General features: G+C 41.8%; 1 protein-coding gene across 4 annotated transcripts in view; it reads right to left on the bottom strand.

Moving 5' to 3' along the window:
- LOC143145537 (pikachurin) overlaps positions 1-21,092 on the bottom strand; it is a 260,250-nt gene extending 239,158 nt beyond the window's left edge. For 2 of the 4 annotated variants that reach the window (XM_076309011.1, XM_076309013.1), the window contains exons 1-2: positions 20,965-21,092; positions 19,066-19,358 (exon numbers count right to left, since the gene is read on the bottom strand). In XM_076309011.1, the coding sequence (XP_076165126.1) occupies positions 19,066-19,180 (115 nt within the window). In that variant the 5' untranslated portion in view covers positions 19,181-19,358; positions 20,965-21,092. Of the gene's footprint in view, positions 1-19,065; positions 19,359-20,316; positions 20,925-20,964 lie in introns of those variants that run through there. The other 2 variants (XM_076309012.1, XM_076309014.1) reach the window with 2 other exon arrangements.

Below are 21,092 nucleotides of genomic sequence, written 5' to 3'. Positions count from 1 at the left end.
TGCGTTTTTACATCTCGGCAATTTATTACTCGTAATTGACCGTATTACACGTCCAACCGCGTGCATCGAGCACCAGAACCGCCCAATTAGAATATTATGCGGTGGGACGCAACATTTATCCGGATAAAAATCTACGTGTATGAAAAGCGAACCGTTTTTGTGCACCGTGTACCGCGATCACTCGCGCGACCGTGCAGTTTTTCGAGTATTGAAATTACACGAAACGAAATTTCCGTCAATTAATGTAACATATCGTAAACCTTTCGATGCGTCTCGAGTATCAAATTCGACGTCGTTCGGTTTGAAAATATATAATACACGATCGTCGTAAAATGGATTTCATCGATGCTGAATTAATTGCATCGCGAGCTACCCGCGTGGAAAATTTCTTAAATCGAGGGAAAGGAATGCATCGATTTGAGACGAAAAGAAAAGAAGAATGTACATTGTTCTTTTTAGATAAAAATTACTTCCGGTTAAAATTTACTCAGAATGTTTTTGTTAATTTTTGTAACTGTAAATATAAACAGTGGTAGAGTAAGTGGCAACGACTTTCACAAAATCAGATCTTGGGATAAGAATATAGAGTTATTGGTATCAGAGAATAAAGAGAACATTTTTTTCATTGATTCAAAATTGATTTGAAAAGTTCCTCTAATTTTGCCATTTTTCTTAGCACAGTCTCGAGAGAAAAAAAGACTGAAATCAAAATTCCTAGCTAATAATTGAAAAATATTCCCCCCAGACTTTCTTCGCCCCTGTAGCTCTCTAAACGCACCGACCCACGGGAAAATTTCTTAATATCTGTTTCTGCGTGTACATGAAACCGAGCATCACTCCCCGGAAAAACGAGCCACGAATTAATCAAACCATTATGCATACGGAGCCACGCGATTGATTAAACCGGCCATTCGACGGCGGAACGCAATGTCGGAATTTAATTGGAAACCTATACATCGATCCCAGCTGTCTATTTAATTGCAACGGGACACCGTAGCCCCCACCCCCTGCGTTAAACATCGTCGATATTGCACTCTTTCGCGAGACGGGCCTTCCCTACCCTCGATATAAGAAAACAACTGTCCGAGCGCGTCTACGAATGGGCCACGGGACGTTTATTACCTCAAAACGTCAGCCTCCACCCTCATCCCCTCCCCACCCGACCCCCTCGAGTCGCTTATCCCGCGCACCCCTTCTATTTATTTATTTACACTCATTTTTCTCGCGTTGCTCGCGAGAGCGGAGACATCGTATCGTCGCGACGAAAATGATAAAAACAAAAAAAAAGGAGGGGAAAAAAATATGGGGGGGGGGATACGAGAAACGAGGAGGGAGCTCGAGGAGGGACCCCTCCCATCGCCGCCATCGGTGCGCGAGGTTTATTGCCCGTGGAAACAGGAAAAAGGGATGCTGACGCGGAGATAGAGAGACCGAAGGGAAGGAGAGGGATGGCGGGGGGGGGGGGTGAGAGAAGATGCCGGAGCAAGGCGACTTTTTACTTGGAATTGAAAGGCGGTTCAGAAAATGTCCACGTTCACGATCCGAGAGAGTTTACGACCGCCATTTTTGGCGGATGTTGCGCAACGATTTACAAGAGTGAAGAAAAGATTAAGAAAGGTTTACGAGCGTTGAGTTTGAAAGACACTTGGGTTTATCTTTGCATAGGACCTTCGTGTTGCGATCGTGGAATGTAGAAAATATGTACGGTCGATCGTAAAGTGTAGAGTCTACACTGTATACTAATAGACTGCGACCGTGGAGTGTGGGGTGTATACTGTAAACCAATATCTATATTGGACATCTATATTGTATATGTCTATATGATACGCCAAGAGTAGAGTATAGAGTCTAGACATCCTGTAAAACAATACACTGCGACTATAGAGTGTAGAGTCTGTATTGTAAGCGAACATACTGCGACCATTAGAGTGTAGAGTCTGTATTGTCGAACAATAAACTGCGACCATAGAGTGTAGATTCTGTATTGTAGACCAACATACAGTAGCTATACGAACAATTATCTTCCCTTTCGAAGACCAATAAAACTTCACACAGAGGGAAATTAAGAATTGAACGTTTAATTTTTATAATAAAGTCGTCAATATTGCAAAAAATTACAACCGGCATTGACCAAATAATTTCTAATAAAAGATATCAACTTTTATTGTAAAAACAATAATAATTTTCCTAGTTTTAGTGTATTGGTTTTTGATTTTCCTATACGCAATTAAAGAAAAATGAAGTATAAAGTTTAAACAACTCATCGAATCGCCAACATTGCTTTAAGACGCTTTTGTTCGAGGCTCGTGAACTTTGTACAGTTACACTTGATGGGCCGCGTTCATGTATCAGTACACGAGTTGCATCACACATCATATATGAGTTTGACACCATTAGTGTAGATCATTTGTAACGCGCGAGGAGAGGTGTGCTTCGTACGTCGTTCATCTTGACGACGAAGCTCAAGAGATCAGATGTCGACGAGGTTACGAACGATTGATGAATCCATCGGTGAGAATTCACCAACATTGCTAGGATCTCCGGGCAAAAGACACACTTTGGAGAGATAATGGAACCGATAGAAGATGAAAAGAATGTTAAAAAGCAGCGAATCTGCTTCTTTAAAAATTACATACTTAAGCCATAATTGGTATCAGTATATAACTATTTCAATCTCCGCTTATTAGATCATAATCTCTGCTTTTATTCTAGTTTTAATTAGTGTTTTCTGAAAAATCTATTACTTCTTTTTTATACGTACTCCGCACAACTATTAATTTCACTTAAGGAAACGATATTCGTCACTGTCCACGCGAAACAGTAATGGGTCACAAATGACCCCACGATACACGACCGAAATTGCACCATACCAACTAAGGATTAAATATCAATCTTCTCGATGATTTTTTTAGTAACAACAATAATATCGTAACAAAACTGAGACGACTAAAGAGTTGTCAATTTTGCAAATTACGATCGTATCTATTGCAAATATATTATCAGTGAAAAATATCAAAAATATGATTTAAAAATTGCGTATTTAATAATAAATTTGTAAATCCCCACGTCTATAGATTACAACTTCTACGGATTATAAACTTTTTTAAATAAAAATAATCTTATCTTAGGTATACTGTGAATACTATAACGTTAGAGTCTGGCCCGCTTTAAGATATGTGTCCATTTTTCACGAAGGTATTGATACTTGGACGACAGTTGGTCTGACACTGTGTCATCTAAACTTTGGAATTAGGTTTATCAGTTCAATGTCCGAAGTTCGTGGCAAATCATGGCTGCGGGGGGACAAGGAATCGGCCGATCAGATTGCTGAACTCGAGTTCTGGCTCGTATCTTACGACCCACAGGGTTCTAACCAACCCAGCTATCCAGTCGCGTAATTCTTTATTTCAGAGTCCGTAAATTCTCTCTGTTCGAGGAGTTTGCCATCTACCGAGTCACAGACCACCTGCAAATACCTAGAACGCTAGAGTATAAACAGATCGGAAGATCCGAAGGTCCGAATACTCTTTGTAGAATCTTCCAACTCTGATCGACCGTAGAGCACCTCTTTAGAGGTCCGATCTTTACGAAACCACGATTCCGAATTTAAATTTCTCTGCACGGATATTTTACTCGGAGTCTGCTGTTTGAATTACAACCATTCTCGAGGAAAAATAATCATTACGAACAACTCGGGGAACATAAATAACGACGAGCTTCGCCAGACCCCAAAGTACTACTAATGTACCTAAAAAAGAAATATATTAGACTCTAGAGCTCCAGTCGCTTGATAAATTCCAGAAACCTATTTTACATCATGGTGTCCTTTTTCGAACTTGATCTTTACAAAACTTCGACTAGATAGGAACGATACCTATCATTTCTCGAGACGAGATAACTACGAATCGCTATAGTATTCACTCGAAGGTTCTCGGTTACTAAGAGTCTCAATTTCCAATGATAAAATTACCAATGATAAAAAAGTTATTTTTTTCGAAACGAGTAACAATTGATGTGAAAAAAGTTTCACGCACAATGCTGGTAAAAATCGAGAACGTTCTTTTTCGAAAGAAACTCCGAACGATGAAATATTGAAGCAAATTAATGGACGAAAAAGGCTTCGATGCATTTTCGAAGCGTGCTGGAAAATGGCTATGAATTCGCAATTCGTGTTACGCCGCGTACAACTGCCGTAGCGTGACTGAAGGTGTTACATTTTTTACAACAAGCCGCATTCACGAATCGCGGGTCTCCCTCAAAGTGAAACGATCACGTGGCGTTCGTGCACTTTTTGTAAAAAGAATATATACAACGAACGACTTCCACGAACTTTAGCGCAACGCTACATTGCAGAAACAAAAGGGAACCGGCCGCGACTCCGGTGGGAAATTTTCACAAACACGAGTTTCTGAAATCTTTTCAACGGAGAGTCGGGAAAAATATCGTCGGCTTTCCACGACACTCTGCAAATATCCTGATTCACCCTTTGTTACGGTAAACGATTTAAACGTTCTATTTTTGCGTTCCTGAATTCTATATTTTTTAAACTTCCTTCGAAAAATGAACGAGATGAACGACGTAAAATGGTGGCGGGTTTCTTTTTGTTTTCTTCTCCGAAAAAAGTAGAGTGACGGGGATAATTTTCCGTATAGTTTATAAAAAAGGAGAAGAAATGAGGAACGATAAATAATTAAATACCGTTACGAAAGATGGTTCCAAGTTTCTTTCGTCCTTTCAAATCTCACGACCTATCCCTTTTCACAGCTCGCTCTCCACTTTTCTCGTATGGCAACCTTTCTTCGTACCCGCGAGAGTACACACACGTACACATTTTGCTGAACAATTAAGCAGGTTCTTCAACGTAACCGGAATGAAACTTTTACATGGTAGATTAAATATTTCCGTAGAAAACAAACGTTTAAATTATACGCTTTTAATCCTATGCCTTGGATCGTTGCACAAGCAAATTTGAAGATATAAAGTGTGTGCGTTTTAGGGGAATTAACAATGGCGATAATACAGATATTCTAAAGTTTTATAATTACTAGTGTGGACTTTACGTCTGTATCTGCTTGGACGTTTTATTTTCATACTTTATACGTAAGAACACTTCGCGCCGTTTATGATCAAGCCTGTAATATTATTGTGTAAAAATCACTTTGTCCTGTATTCGAATGTATTCGAAGTACTTGATTCAAGTACTCGGAAAATATAATTTGAATACTACTTAAATACTCTTCGAATACTCGATTATTTGAATATTTGAGAATTATTTGAATAGTCATAAATTATTCATACCATTTAAATGGTGTAACGTGGATCGTGAATTCAGTTCTTTAAGTTAATAGTTCTTTCTTAAATATTCATTTCATTTGGGATATTCTATTAACGAAATTGTGCACAGGAGTTTTATTTTACCAAAATAGCGCAGGAAGCGGTTTCTTTTTGCAGTCATTGTGGTTTTAGCTGTAGAAAGACTCTTTCGGCGGAACTGAAAATAGCAGAAATATTTAAAAAGTATTCCGCTAATTTTGCTACGAAAGGAAGCTTATTCTCACTTAGTTAACAATATTTTAAGAGATCCACTTCGCGGGCAATCGTTGGACTAGTAATATTCGAATGTTAAATCGAATTATGATACTCGAATACTCAAATATTCGAATTATGATACTCGAATACTCAAATATTCAAATATTGATACTCGAATACCCGAACATTCGAATACTGCTACTCGAATACTTAAATACTCAAATATTTCTACTCGAATACTTAAATATTCAAATACTTCCACTCGAATACTATACCATACGAAGCGTACCATTCGAACACCTACAAAATGTACAAAAATCCGATAAACACTCGAGCATTAAACAATCCGAACAATTTCAACCATACTTGGAACAGAAGGCTAACGTAACGTCGCGCTTTCGCGACTCTCGTCGAAGCAAACGCCCAATTGGAGCACAGACGTGACACCGTCGCGCGAATACCTCCATGAAGCGAGAGAGCGCGGTTAGCGTTGCGCTTCTTTTGCTCGTTTTAATCTCTTTTTTTTTCTCTTTTTTTTGGGCAGTGCAAAAGCGCTCCGGCGCATTCATTTAATATCGTACGGTACAGCCAGCGGACGCTGGCTCGCTTCCGAACAAAGGAAAAGTACATCGGTAGACGATCAATTTTGTAACGATCGAGGAAACGACCCCGTTGTTCAACCACTTCCCACGTACCGGTTTCAGAAGCTAAATAATTCGTCGAGTGAAAATATTGCCGATACGGTCCCTCTGGCTCATACGATTGCGATAAAAGAATGACCCGGATGAGCGAAGTGCGCCTCGATACGTCGGAACGACGGCTCGACGTAATAGCCGTGAAATTATTCAAAACGCAGTCGCCACGGCCGAGATTCGGTGCTTGTATCGCGACGGGAACCGCGTTCGTCGTTCGTTTTCATCGCTGATAAATATTACCAATTAAAACACGTTTCATTGCACGGTCAATCCAACGGGTTACAAGCCGGTATGTTCCGTTAAAAAATGTCCGAACGATTAACCACTAATTCGTAGAAATCCGACGCAATCACGGGAATGGCCATCGTTACTCACATTACGTCTCATTTCTGTCCAACGACTTAATTGACATTAGCGAAGTTCGTTATCTGCGCAGAAACGACGGGACTGCAAAGTTGAAACGCTGCGGTATTTAAGCAAGATAATAGTTCTGGTCTCACTTTCGAAACGATAACACTCAACGGGGTGGTATGTAACTCGTTCTTGTTATGTATACCACCGCTTCGGGAAAATCAGCTTGGTAATCCCGCGATCCGTGTGTCGAACAAATATGTCCAAATTGGGGAACTATGTGAACCCCGCGACCGAAGTAGGAGAATTTATGTATCCGGGTATTACTCGAGCATTCGAGTATCTCTACTCGGGTACTTGAGTATTCGAATATTCAGGTATTCGAGTATTTGAATATTTGAATGTTTGAATATCTGAATATTTGAATATTTGAATATTTTAGTATTTTAATATTTGAATACTTGAATATTTGAATATTTGAATATTTGAATATTTGAATATTTGAATATTTGAATATTTGAATATTTGAATATTTGAATATTTGAATATTTGAATATTTGAATATTTGAATATTTGAATATTTGAATATTTGAATATTTGAATATTTGAATATTTGAATATTTGAATATTTGAATATTTGAATATTTGAATATTTGAATATTTGAATATTTGAATATTTGAATATTTGAATATTTGAATATTTGAATATTTGAATATTTGAATATTACTTGAGTGTTCAAATATCTCTACTCAGGTACTTGAGTATTCGAATATTTAGATATTCGAGTATTCGAGTGTTCGAGTATTTGAGTATTTGAATATGTGAATATTCGACTATTTGGATGTTTAATATATTTTCAGTACTCCAGCTACTTCTTCCTGAAATTTTTAATACCTGGAAACAAAATTTTTACAAAAACAACCGCCTATAATTGAAAACCATAAACACGTTTGCCTTCTTGGAACTAGAGACATAGTACGATATCTTGAATACAAACAACCAATCAAATACTCAAGTATTCCCAACTGTAGTCGAATCTATCTAGGGAAGTTAACCATGGGAATGAGAATACAATTGTATTCTTGTCTTGAATACGAATAACCAATCAAATACTCGAGTATTCCCAACGGTGGTCGAAACATCTGCGGAAGTTAACCACGAAGATAAGAACTACCGAGCCTGAATCGCAGTTTTCCAGCTCATAGGTGAATAAACTGAAATAAAGGGTAAATCTGTCCGTGGAATTGGTTTGTCTGATAAAAAAAAGGAAAGGAAAATTGTCGCGTCTATATCATGAATCCGATCCCCGCTCCGTTCTCGACAAAACGCGATAACTGAATTGATTCTCTGTATGTAGGCGGTTCGTGAATCAGCCAATCAGAAAGCATACATGCTATCTGCGGACTATGTACAGGCTGCGAATCGTCGATGCATTGTGTATACGAGCTGCACAAACTGTGTACTGTTGCCTTAAGTTCGACCTACGTCCCCGTTTAATTCGATACGACTGCCGTGATGCGTGCAGTGTCGAAACGTGCACACGCGCACCTATACACATCCACACGAACGATTATCAACGCGCACGCCGCGAACAAATGTTAACATATAACCGTCTACGGACTACGCGCGTCAAAGTATTAGATTATACCTTAACGTGCGGACTGTTCGGCACAATAGGCAGTCCTTAGTAAGATTAATAGGTATTTCTACGATAGAAACCATACGTGCCGCGGCATATCCGCTCCGTGCGACCATTAATCAACGTTAAATCGTAAATGGACCCAAACAAACCGAGACGACGCGTTAAATAATTGAATAAAGACATTAATCACGCGCACGATTTTACACTCAATGCTGCAACGATTTCCAAATAATGCTAATACCCCGCCACCGTACGTCTTTCGTCGAGACGAACACTCGAACCGTCTTTGCGCGTTTCGAGCAAAGTTTCGAGCATTGAGCGTACACACGGTATTCGGTGTATGGGTGTCTGTATCCAAGGTTTTCGGTCTTGAATGTGCTTCGAGGTCGATACATTCGGCATTTGTAGCAATCGTGTGCTTCGATCACTCGATACTCGGGATACTCGGTAGTCAAGAGTACAGAGTATTCGAGAAATTCGATACTCAGAGCAATCGGTACTCGAGACACTCGATAGGTGGATCAGGTACTCGAGATAGCCTGGGTTAGGTACTCGAGGTAGTTTGGGTTAGGTACTCGGGTTACTCGGTACTCGATAGTTAAATTATCTGTACTCAAGGTAATCGATACTCGGTACTCGGAACAAGTACTCTGTACACACGCTACTCTACGCTTAGAATACTCTAGGTACTCGGTACTCGGGTTACTCATCACTCTGAGTATCCGAAGCTGGTACTCAACAGTTCGTACACTCGTTGTTTAGAGTACTCGGTGCACAAGGTGCTCTACACTCGGTTTACGAGTACGATCGCTACTCTCCGTAAAAGCTTAAGACACGATAACCCGCTTATTAAAAAAGAAAAGAAAAACACCCTCGAATACACACTCGCCGCGAGTGTGTTAAGGTCAAACAACTCCCCGACTGTAATGGCTCGTGATTATGCCTCGCGTAGAACGCGAAACAGTGTCATCGACCAAACACCGATTTAAATTCTCCTGGAACAGCCTATTCCATTATTCACTGGTTTCCTTCATAACGCGAAACCCGCATAAAGAATCGTGGCGACCGTTAAGCACGAACACTGTTAAATGGATCTCTTCGCGAAGGGAACAGCGATTATTTTCGCGTTTACTTTCGTGCTTTCTAAACACGAATCCGTTGTTCGCCTTTCCTCATCAATCATTGCGGAGATTTCGTGCGAATATTTTTCGCGCTAACGATAGACCCTCGAGCTCTTCGTGAGGGGTAGGGGTGAGATGAAAAGTATCGAACGAGGCAAGTGGAATTAAAATTGTCGACGCAACTGATAGAGAAAGCAACGAATACACTTTCGAAGGATTTGTAACAAAAGTCGTAGCGGCTGTTGTTCTTTTTCATGTCGAACATCACCGGTACGTCCCACCGAACAAAAGAATAAACAGCAATAAGTGCAATTACAAAGCCGACACGCAACATCGCGCGGATGCAGATCTTCCGTGCACTCGTATCAACGCGAATCGATACAATTCTCCACGGAGGTGGATTTACCATTTCCAACGACTTGTAAACATCGGGATCGCGTTGTCGTATCTCTCCCCTTGCAGAAGATGTTTCTCCTTTTCAAAAATTCAAGCCGTACCCTGCCAAAGGTACCGGTGGCTACCTCGATAAAAGATACACATCGCAAAAGATGCCTTTGGAAGGTAACAACGCACGCGAAACAATCGATCCGATCACTATTTACATGGGTACCTTTTGCGAGAACAAACTTCGAGCCACGATTGTTTTTTGCCCGTTCGTTGTTGAAAAAACCAACCGTGCACTGTTACGAATTTCGCGTTGCGCGGTTGGTCGCGTTCGTTGAACTCGTTCGCGAGATCTAGCAACGGTGTCGCAAAATTGTCGAGAGAATAACGTTAAAGATCACGAGGACCGATCTTATCCTGTTAATTTTTTTTTTCGTCGGTCGTTCTCCGCGAGAAATAAATAATCGGGTGGCGAGATATATTCGTAGCTCGCTTTGAGGTCCCGTGGCGTATCAGATGAATATGTAATAGAGCTGGAAAGAATGGCTCTGTATGAAATTCAGATTCAGCGATCAGAATTTTTCAAATGAGTTATTTCGCCGTTGATCTGGATTTGATATCGTATAAACTAGCGACCGATAACACGCAAGCACAATTTATGAACGATACGATGAGTTTCTCACGCATCGTGGGCATCGGTCATCGTCAGAGACATTCTTTACAACAGCACGTAGACTTACGTAACTGACGGTTCACGGTTAATCGAGTAGCGATAATATCGTCCAATTGGCCAATTAAGAGTACGAGAATGAAATGTAGCTCAAGTCGTTTCAATTATTTGTTTCGTGTTACTTTCGAATCTGTTCTCTGATTCTCGATAGTCCCTCGATAATTTTATCTGGGACACGTGAACGTACCATTAATAGCTTTGATCTGTTCTCATTGGTAATTCAGTACACTGTGCATCTAATGTTTACCTCGATTTACCTTGAAAACTAACATCTCCTTTGTAAGAATTCTTCCACGGTTCTTCAGACCGGGTCTGCGACTCCCAAAGGATTAAGAGTTCTGTATCAGATCCAGACAAACATGGTGTCCAATTACCCCATACCCCCTGCAGTAAAATATTCTCCGAGAAAAGCTTTATACGCTCGATTTCCACCGCAATAACAAACTATTCCATTGTCTACGTTTGGAATCTCAACTTCATCTTACCTAAACACGACTCCTCTACTTTAGGATACCATTATTGAATCAGATTCAGACAAACACGGCGGCGCGTCCAATTATACCTTTGTATTAAAATATTTCTCGAGGAAACTTACCCAACCTAATATGTTAAATTTACAACGTAATAATTCCCTAGAATAATACTCTATTGTACAAATTTACTTCAGGTCTACCTTGCCCAAACATTCTCTACTTTCGAGTATCAGTATTGTACCGTATCCAAGATCCTCCAAGGATAATAACTTCTAAGAAAACTTTGCTAACCCTACATGCTCGATTCCCTCTATAACAATTAACCAATCTCGTCATCTGAATTAAAAATCTCAACTTTATCTTACCTAAACACAATTCTCCTACTTTGAGATACCAGAACTATAGCGTCCAACTATCCACGATCTCCTAGTACAATGACACTCGAGAGAACTTTTCTAGCTCGATGGTCTTAATTTCATCTCTCAATAACACCGTCTAAATTTACAACTTCTGCTCCATCTTATCTGAACACTATTGTCCCACTTTTGGGTACCAGTACTGTACAGTGTCCAATTATCCAAGAGCAACCTGGTATAATAATTGGAGAAAACATTTCTACCTTTATACGCTTAATTTCCTCTGCAATAATAAACCCATTCTCTCGTCTCAACTTCATCTTACCTAAACAGGACTCTCCCACTTTGAGATACCGGAGCTGTATGGTCCTTAATTATCCAAGATCCACCTAGTATAATAGCTACCGAGCAAACTTTTCTAACTCTACACGCGCAATCCCCTCTACAATAATTAACCAATTCCGTCATCTGAATGTAAAATCTCAACTTCGTCTCACCTAAACAGGATTCGAGATACACCATATCGTACATTGTTCAACTATCCAAGATCCTCCTAGTACGATAATTCTAAAGGAAACTTTTCTAGCTCCACAGGCACAATTTCTTCTCACGATTCCATCGTCTAAATTTACATCTCCTCGATCTCAACTTAACACCACACCTCTACCATAACCTACCAATATTATACGATTTCCAATTATCCAACATACCCCAGTATAATAATAATTCCCAAGAAAACTGTTCCAACCCCTGCATGCTCGATTTCCCCCAGCAATAATTACCCACCCACCCCCTCCCCATTCCCTATCGCTTGGATTTAAAATCCCAGCCTCATCCCGTCTAAACACGGATTCCCCTACTTCGAGGTACCGGTTATTGCTTCGCTAACGCTCCATTCGTGCGTTAATCAGAATCCTCGGAGGAGAGCAGTGGTTCGTCGTTCCATTGAAATGGAACGTGTAAAATTTCCTGTTACACGGTTGGTAGCAGCGGTGCGCCGGTGCATTTTTATCACCCGGCTTCGATCCGGTCTCGTAAGAGATTTTATCGGCAACGCCGATGGAACTCTTCTCGAGTGCATTTGCGAACCGATGATTGCTTCTCGGCGGTATCATGTTCGACGAAGAACCTGGCCCCCTTGGTCCGCCCTGCCCTCCCCTCCTCCCCCCTCTCTACCACTCTTCTTGGAGGGGCAGAAAATAAGCAAGGGTAAAGAGTCGGTCGTGTTGTCTTTTTGCGCTTGGAGCACCCGCGAGAAGGAAAACGAGAAAAGCAAGCGGAGAGAGAGAGAGAGAGAGAGAGGAGCACGAGAAACCCGAGCAAACAAGAAGGCGGAACGAACGAAATTCGTTCGTTTGGCGGAAGGCACGTCTCGCCTTTCGTACTTGAAAATACATAATTCACCTCTGTTTGCCGCGGGACTAAATCGATCGATCGTTAATCCGTTTTCTTCCTCGTCTATTGTTCCGCTCGGCCAAGAATTACGCCCAGCGAGTACGACAACCGGGGGAAGAGGGTGTGGAGGGGAGGGAATTAACGCGCCGCCGTTATTCTCGGCACCTGATTTTGTATTGTCGCGTGTTTTAACCCTCGACTGGCAACGTTGCGCCCTAAGGTCGTAAATCCACCGGCTTCTCGATAAGAGCTCGCGTGCTTTTCTAACGAAAACGAGCATTGTTCTCACACTGCGAATAGTGGTAAATCGGACTTATCTGAGACGTGGGAGTGAAGCAGTCGGGACTAGAAGTAATTCTTGCGTGTGAATTTACTGGCAGGGGGCAGGGTGGTGGAGGAATGATGAATTCTTCGCGAGCAGACGCTCGATTGCGTCTACCTTCGCGGAGCGGATAGAGAGCGTTCGAATGTTTTGTAGGGATTCGAATAATAGGGAGAATATTTGAGGATTCGAGTAGGAGTATTCGAATATTTGAGGATTCGTGTAGGAGTATTTGAATATTCGAAGATTCGAGTAGAATCTACGAATATTCGAGTCTTACGATTCTACGAAGATTTGAATGCACAAATATTTGAATTATCGAACATTTGAATATATTTGAGTACTCCAATACGATTATTCGAATATTCGAGTGTTAGAGTATCATTACTCTTATAGAATATATTGTCTTGGTATATTATTACTCGAATTTGAAATATCGTTATCCCGAATCTATCGGTAGAGACTCGAAAGATCGTTCGGAACCAACTTCTGCACTCCTCCTTAAGCAAAATTATTTATCGATAGTTTGAGTAGGGTGGAAGATGACCTTACGTCATCCTCTCTAAATGGTAGAATAGGGGTTAGCTAAGGACCCGACTTACAAGCGAGGAAGACGATGCTTTCTGGCAAGAGATCTGTACGAAACAGCGCAGCACTTGACCCAGTACCGTGACACCCAGACTTGTATGCAAAACATCAAACAGTAAAATTTCTGACATACACTTTTTGCAACTGCACCCGGAAAGCTGCAAAGTTTGCCTCGCGTCTAGTACAACACCCCGTGGATACGACAAAGGTATCTATATAGATCAGCAGTATTATTTACAGAGCTTGCAAAAAAAAAAAAATAAAAGAAACTCATTCGACATCGCGAAGTCGTTAAAAACTCGGACACAACGTGCTAAGTACCAGACCGTAAAACCGTGTTACAGAGACGTGCTTGATTATAGAATCGCGCTCAGAAACGGACGAAATGAGTGTATCGGGGAGAAACGAGAGGAAAAAAAAGAAAACAGGGAAACCAGTCTGTCGGGACTCGACCATTTTTATACGCTTTTTTCGCGTGGACGAAAAATAAAATTCCGACACGTTCGCGAATACGACGCGCGCGACACCTACGTCATCGTCCATAAGTTTGTAATCACTACCTCAAGCTTCTGTTTCGTTGGACTTTTTTTTCTGCATTCAATCCGTATCGCGCCCATTCTTTTGCATACTTTTACATTCACGCGTCCGGATAATTGTACATCCATCCTGAATGTACGCCGCGTCTAAAAAAAATTGTAATCTCTCAATTGCTCGGAAAGTACGTTCATTTGAAATAATTAAATACGCGCAAAGTTTCGAGAAACAGAAAAATCAATAGTTGTACAAGTCACTTCGAGAATAATAGTTAAATAATTTCAAAAAAACTTGGTGTCACACTACAATATATCATTGGTATTCAATAACCGATACCCATTACTCGGCACTCGTTACTCAAAGTACTCGGCACTCGTTACTCGAAATACTCTATACTCGTTACTCGATATACTGAATACTCGTTGCTCAAACTATTCGGTACTCGATACCGAAAGTACCTATTACTACTCGCTCAATGTACTCGATACACGGTACTTCAAGTACCTGGTCTCTACTCGTTACTCAAAGTACCCATTACTACTCGCTCAATGTACTCGGTACACGGTACTCCAAGTGCCTACTCTCTACTCGTTACTCAAAGTACTCGGTATTCAAAGACGCGTTGGGTGAACTCGGCCAACAGGAATTAACCGAGAAAAAAAAAAGAAAAACCTTTAAATCGCTATTGGCGTTCGGCCGGTTGTTTCGCCTAAAATGGGCAATCAACGCGTTGAAGAAAATAGGAAATCGCTCGCGGAACTCGTTATTCGCTAAATAATCGACATCGACAAAACATCGGCGACACGGAACCATGATTGCCGGTTGGAAATGTTTCTAGGCCGAGGCCCAGCGGCCGCTAACCAGCTCAGCACGCATCCGTGGTGTCTAAAGAGCAGTAACTGACCGTGATATTAATTGCTTTCTGGCTATTAGGGAATGGTACCTCCGAGATCTCGCAAAGGGAGTGGCAGCCCTGCACGGCCATTTGCCGTTAACATTAACGCGACGCAACACGCCAGTCTGCTCGTTTCGAGGCACATCGGTCCGCGCGCGCACTCGAACTTAAATCACTGCGCGCGGCAGAAAGCTAGAGGTCATTGTTTATAACGTAGACGCGTCTGCACGCGTACCATCGACAAAAGTTAAACGAAACTCGGTACCCTTGGACGACGAATCCCGTTCACAGCCGCTTCTCACCGTCTATTTCGAGTCTTCGCGCACCTTTTTTAGTCGCCAATCCCCATTCCCCAGCTCTTGTCCTTACTTCAATCCCCATTCGTAGGAAGACGTCGAAATGGGTCTAAAGATGTTTGCAAGATGTCTGGTCCGTTCTCAGACGGTATCGTTTCGAAACGTTTGCAAAGAAAGTTACTTCGCTCGGCTCATTGTTAAACAAACGCGAGCACCTATTGCGCGGAGCTGCGAGGGATGCCCCGTGAGTGACGTTCACGAAGCGAGGGAAGTCTTTCTGCACAGAATGAGTTCTCGCGATTGTTTTCGTGTTGTCACATACTCTCTACTCGTTACTCGAAGTACCTGCTCTCTACTCGTTACTCAAAGTACCCATTATTACTCACTCAATATACTCGGTACACGGTACTCCAAGTACCTGCTCTCTACTCGTTACTCAAAGTACCTATTACTACTCGCTCAATGTACACGGTACACGGTACTCCAAGTACCTACTCTCTACTCGTTACTCAAAGTACTCGGTATTCAAAGACGCGTTCGGCCGGTCGTTTCGCCTAAAATGGACGTTGGTTCGAGCAATATGGGACATATTGGGACTCGGAGACGTTAGTTATGAATTCCATGGGTATTCTTTACCAGTTTGTCGGTGTAGGTTATTTAAGATCGGTATCAGGGGAAATTTATTCCTAAAAAGTATAATTCTATTCGTTCTTTTTAGAATCTTCGATCGTGGAATTTTCATTCTTATTCGACGAGTAACGAACGAAAGATTGTTCACCTTTTATTCGCATTTGGAAATCTGTATCTACTTTCGTTCAAGGCTGATATTTCAATATTTTTTAGACTAAGAAAGCTATTCTCGAAAAGACAACTATGTGAAACAACCGAAAATATTATAATTCCATTTTTGAACAATTATCATTAGACGCCTAGATTGTACCAAGATAGTACACATTATATATGCATTCATTATATATATACACAGTATAATTATCTATACATTCGGTACAAAAGCGAGATATTCCTCGCTGTTATTAATTCACCAATAATTAACGAGCACGTCGAGCAACGATAATTGATCGTTCTTCTTCACCAAGATACTACGCGTGAAAAATAAACCTACACGAGCAAAGAAAACCGAACACGGTTAACTGTTCCAGAAAAAATCCAAATTCCAGTCGCTATTGTGTCGACCTAATCTCAGGGATATGGTCGACACGATTCGCTTCGTTGGAAAACCGTGTATGCCCTTTCGTAAAATCGTCCTACGCAAGATCGAGAGCCCGATCTCTGAGATGGTCGCGGATCGGTGAAAAATCGATGAAATTTGTCGCGTAATCGACAATACGGGAAACGATTTCCTCCGTATTTTTCACACCGTGACAAACGGCGCGTATTAATGAGTATCGCGAGTGGTATCTATCGATCGATCGTAGCCCCGGTTGGTATCGATAAGCAATTGCTCGAACGGTCTCACGATGAATCGATACGTAGGAAAACGCTCGCGATTTCGGGGAGTTCCCCCGTGCAAACACTTTTCGTGTACAACTATTTACCCTCTCTCGCGATGGAGGCGGGCCGAATTTGCGTATTCAAAATAGTTTCGAAAATTTACTAATGCGTTCCAACGACTCTGTCAATACGGATTCATTTAACGGCCGATAAAACGCTAGGCAAATATGCGATCGTTAATTAAGTTTCGACTCGAGCGGATACGTGCACGCGCGTTCGTTATAAAAATGTTACCGAATGGAATCTCGCGATGACAAATGGTTCGGTAATGGCGGAACGAGAAATAAATCCAGAGGGCGGCATTAAAATTTCCATTCCCGGCTGTGATAGAAAGAAAAAAAAAAAATATAAAAGAATCGATATAAACGTTGAAACACCCCCCTCTACCGAAAATATACTTATCGCGGGAAACTTGAACGCTACCGGTGGAGCGTTAACGGAAACGCGATGTAATAATAATATTTTCATGCGCTGTAAATTATCAACGAACGGATTGCATATGCGTTCGTAAGGCGCATTATCCGTTTGTTGTTTCTGTATTAAAAGCGTCCTGATTGTATAGAGTTGTGTCTCATTTTTAACGGGATTTGAACAAAATTAAAAATAACCAAGGTACTGCAAACCGTAGAAAATTATACGGTTGTTCGTTTGATCGCGCGAATAATAAATTTATCACGAGGTAGGAAGGTGATCGTTTCCCTCCCTTGTTGTTATTTTTTAAACAACGATGATTTATTGAAGTGTTCGGGAAGTCGTTCCATTTTCCAAAATGGAGAATATACAATTTAATTTGTTCGGTTGTTCGGAAAATCGTTTCGTTTTCCAAAATGGAGAATATACGATTTAATTTATTCGGTTGTTCGGAAAGTCGTTTTGTTTTCCAAAATGGAGAATATATAATTTAATTTATTCGGTTGTTCATTTTCACCGAAAGAACGAAACGATTCTCCGAACTACTCAATAATATAACATGCATTTCCACATGCATGAAAAGAACGAATGTTTATACGGTTGCAAGGTGTACCTCGTAAAGAATTACAACTGTTTAATCCGAGTGATTGCGGGTTTAATGTGACCCGGGGGACCGAGGGTGGCGACCCTGTTCTTCTAAGTGGAACGGTGCATAAATTTGTGCGTTTGTTAATAGTTAGTTTAAGGGTAAAAGGTTGGTGAAAAAAAGGTTGAAAATGTTGCAGAAACTTTTCGACGGAACCATTGTAATCTGCGTATATAACTAAGGGTCGACGCGGAGTTGCTTCACGCGAGCCAACCCGAATGAGTATAAACGACCATTGAAACAAACGAGGAAAAATATTCTCTCTCTGTCTCGGAGTTATAAATTCGGACACTTTTTGGAAATCGATTTTTCGATCGTCGTTAGCGAAGGGTACGTTCGAAAATGATTCTAAATGGTAAATGTAATATATAATTGTACATGATCGTGTACACGATAACGCAGAGGAACTCAATAATAGCAAACGATTGAAAATTTTTTGAGTTCTCTTTCATCCCCTGCCCCTCCCATTGAAAACCCAAAAATTGAGGTTACAAACGTTTTGCGTTGGAAAACTTTTGTTTTTGGACCGAAATGATTGTTCGACAGAAATACAGATTAATCGTTCAATTCTCTAAGCAATAATTAATTTTAATAGTCTACGTTGCATATGTTATTTTCTTCTTAGATAATTCACATACTTGTACGTATCTGGGCGTAAATAATTAAATATTGTGCGCACAAGGAGATCCGAATTATCGGGTTGTTCGAAAAGTCGTTTCGTTTTTTTTTTTTTTTGCTGAAAACTAAACACGATTTTTTCAGAGTGTATAGACATTTCATTAAATTATACATTCTCCATTTTAGAAAACGAAACGACTTTCCGAGTAACCTGATAAGCACCAATACATTTATCGAAACTATGCGCGTTTCGATTATTTTCAAATACTCGTTTTAAGTGTGTCGAGTATACATATACGTATACTTGAAAATAAAGTCTAACCATTGCTCGATAATCGGAATTTCCATATCGGTTACAATTGTAAAACATTTTATGCGCGTTTAATGTAAAAATAACAGCGCTCCAAAAATAACCTCCTTACCGAATTACGCTCACCCGTATTACCGATAGAGTATCGATTCCAACCAAAATACTCGATAGTATTGGTTAACGCGATGTCTACGAGCTCCGATGGAGCACTAAGCCTCGCTCACGTACTCTATTCCAATGAACGCGTTCAACTTACCTTGAAAGGCAGCCTCGAAGGTGGTCTTCTCCTCGACGGGGTTCTGCCCGAGCACCAAGACGAACGCCAAATGAACGAGGATCACGAGAAACCGGCAAACACGAAGTTCGGCCATCGTCCTGCGATGTACATGCACGCGCTGGCCCCGAGACAGAGTTCACTTTCGCATTTCACGGTGTGTCGAGGGAACTTCTCCGATCGACCGATCGATTGCCCGCGGAACCTCTCAACGTCGAACGCGCACTAAATCCGCGTCGTGATCGGGACACTTCCCCCGTAACACCGGACGAACTCTACAAAAGGATAGACGCGATTACGAGCACCGCGGAAACACTGACTCTCGGTCTCTCGCGGAACACTTCTTTCCTCTCTCTATCTATCTATCTATCTATCTCTCTCGCTCTCTCTCTCTCTTTCTCTCTTCCATGGACAACGCGAAGGCACTCGGTCAAGTGTCTCGGCGAACACGGGCCGAAACTCCGATGAAACGAAATACGAGGTCGTGTCAAGGTGACGCGAGCGAACGTATCGAGCAATGTAACGACAACGAGCCGGGGCAAAAAAGTGGACAATTGCCTTTCCGTTTGTCGGTGTACGTGTGTACGACGAAGCGCGACCACCGACACCGAGCGTACACGTATACACGTATACACGTACGTATGCACGTACGTAGGTACGCTCCACACGAGAGAACACGATCGCGTTTCTTTTACTCGTCCCTTCGTTCGACCGTCTCTCTCGAGAACCTTTTTGACATTCGCTACCGTTTAACGTTCAGTCGGCGCGTAACGAGGCCCTTACGATATTTACCGTTCCTGTTAGCCGTCGGCGAATGATCGGTCTCTATTTTCCCGGCGATATCCGATGCAAATTCACTCGACACGGTATGCATAACAATATATCGCTATGCATATTTCACCCGGCTCGGCTCAAAGAGAGATACACTTTTGTAGCCGACGAAAGAAAGAAAAAAAAAAGAAAAAAGAAGAGAAGGAAATGGCAGAAACGTGGGTGTGAGAACGAAATAAGCCGGCTTTTGTACGGGCACACGGTGAACTCTCGTGCAGATTCGCGTCGCGACTACGCGAGACGAGTCAACGTATCCTTGGAAATTGTTCCGTCGTGAAACGTTGTTCGAACTCCGAAATCCGGGACGCGATTGTACGCAGCTAACGAAAATTCTCGGCCGGCCGCCGACTTCTGTTGTTTACTCTCGGGACGAGAACCGTAGTAACGGTGTTGTTCCCTTACGAGAAATCCGCGATTCGAACGCGTTGAGTAACTCGATAACCAAACAGACGGTCGCGACAGTACAGCGTCCCGCACGGGACGAACCGAACTCTTCGAAAGAAAACCAACGACTGAGTGTGTTTCATCGGACGCGATTCCTTGACACGATCGGACCGGCTCGAGCTCGTGTATCGACTGTTATCGATTGTTGAAAACTCTTTCTACCTTCCTTAATCTTCGTAAAGGTCGATGACCATAATCGAACTGTTTCGAGATCGTGGTTGCACGTCGCACGAGTCGACAACACCGACGAAATCGACCGTTGAGAACGAACGAACGTCGAGGCGGTTCTGAGATTCGAAAATAATGTGAAACCGTGCTAAAAAAAAAAAAGAAACAACGCACACACACGATGCGCGACGCGATCGTCGATCGGACGAAATTGTACAATTTCGATGGAAAGTATCGACGCGAGAAACGTTGCGTCTAATGATCGAGGTTTAGATGCAAATCTAACCTCGAATATACGGCGCGGTAAGAAAGATGTTCGTTCGAAAGGAAACGTTATCGGCGATTAGAAAAGAAAGGTAGAAGAGAACGTAGGGGAAAGAATCGCGGCGATTTGAAAACGTCGTCGATATACGAACGTGTCACGTTGATTGGTCGTACCTGTCGGGAAATGTCTCACGGTCGCTGTACGAGATAATCGAGAGAAAGATACGATGTCAGAAGGACATTAGCACACACGCGAACTCGAACGAGAAAGGAGCTCCGCGACAGCCGTCGACGCCGGCCGG

Source organism: Ptiloglossa arizonensis, chromosome 4 (assembly GCF_051014685.1).
Source record: "Ptiloglossa arizonensis isolate GNS036 chromosome 4, iyPtiAriz1_principal, whole genome shotgun sequence".
Lineage (NCBI taxonomy): Eukaryota > Metazoa > Arthropoda > Insecta > Hymenoptera > Colletidae > Ptiloglossa > Ptiloglossa arizonensis.
The sequence above is the reverse complement of the archived record's forward strand: the minus strand, read 5'-3'. Positions and strand labels throughout refer to the sequence as shown.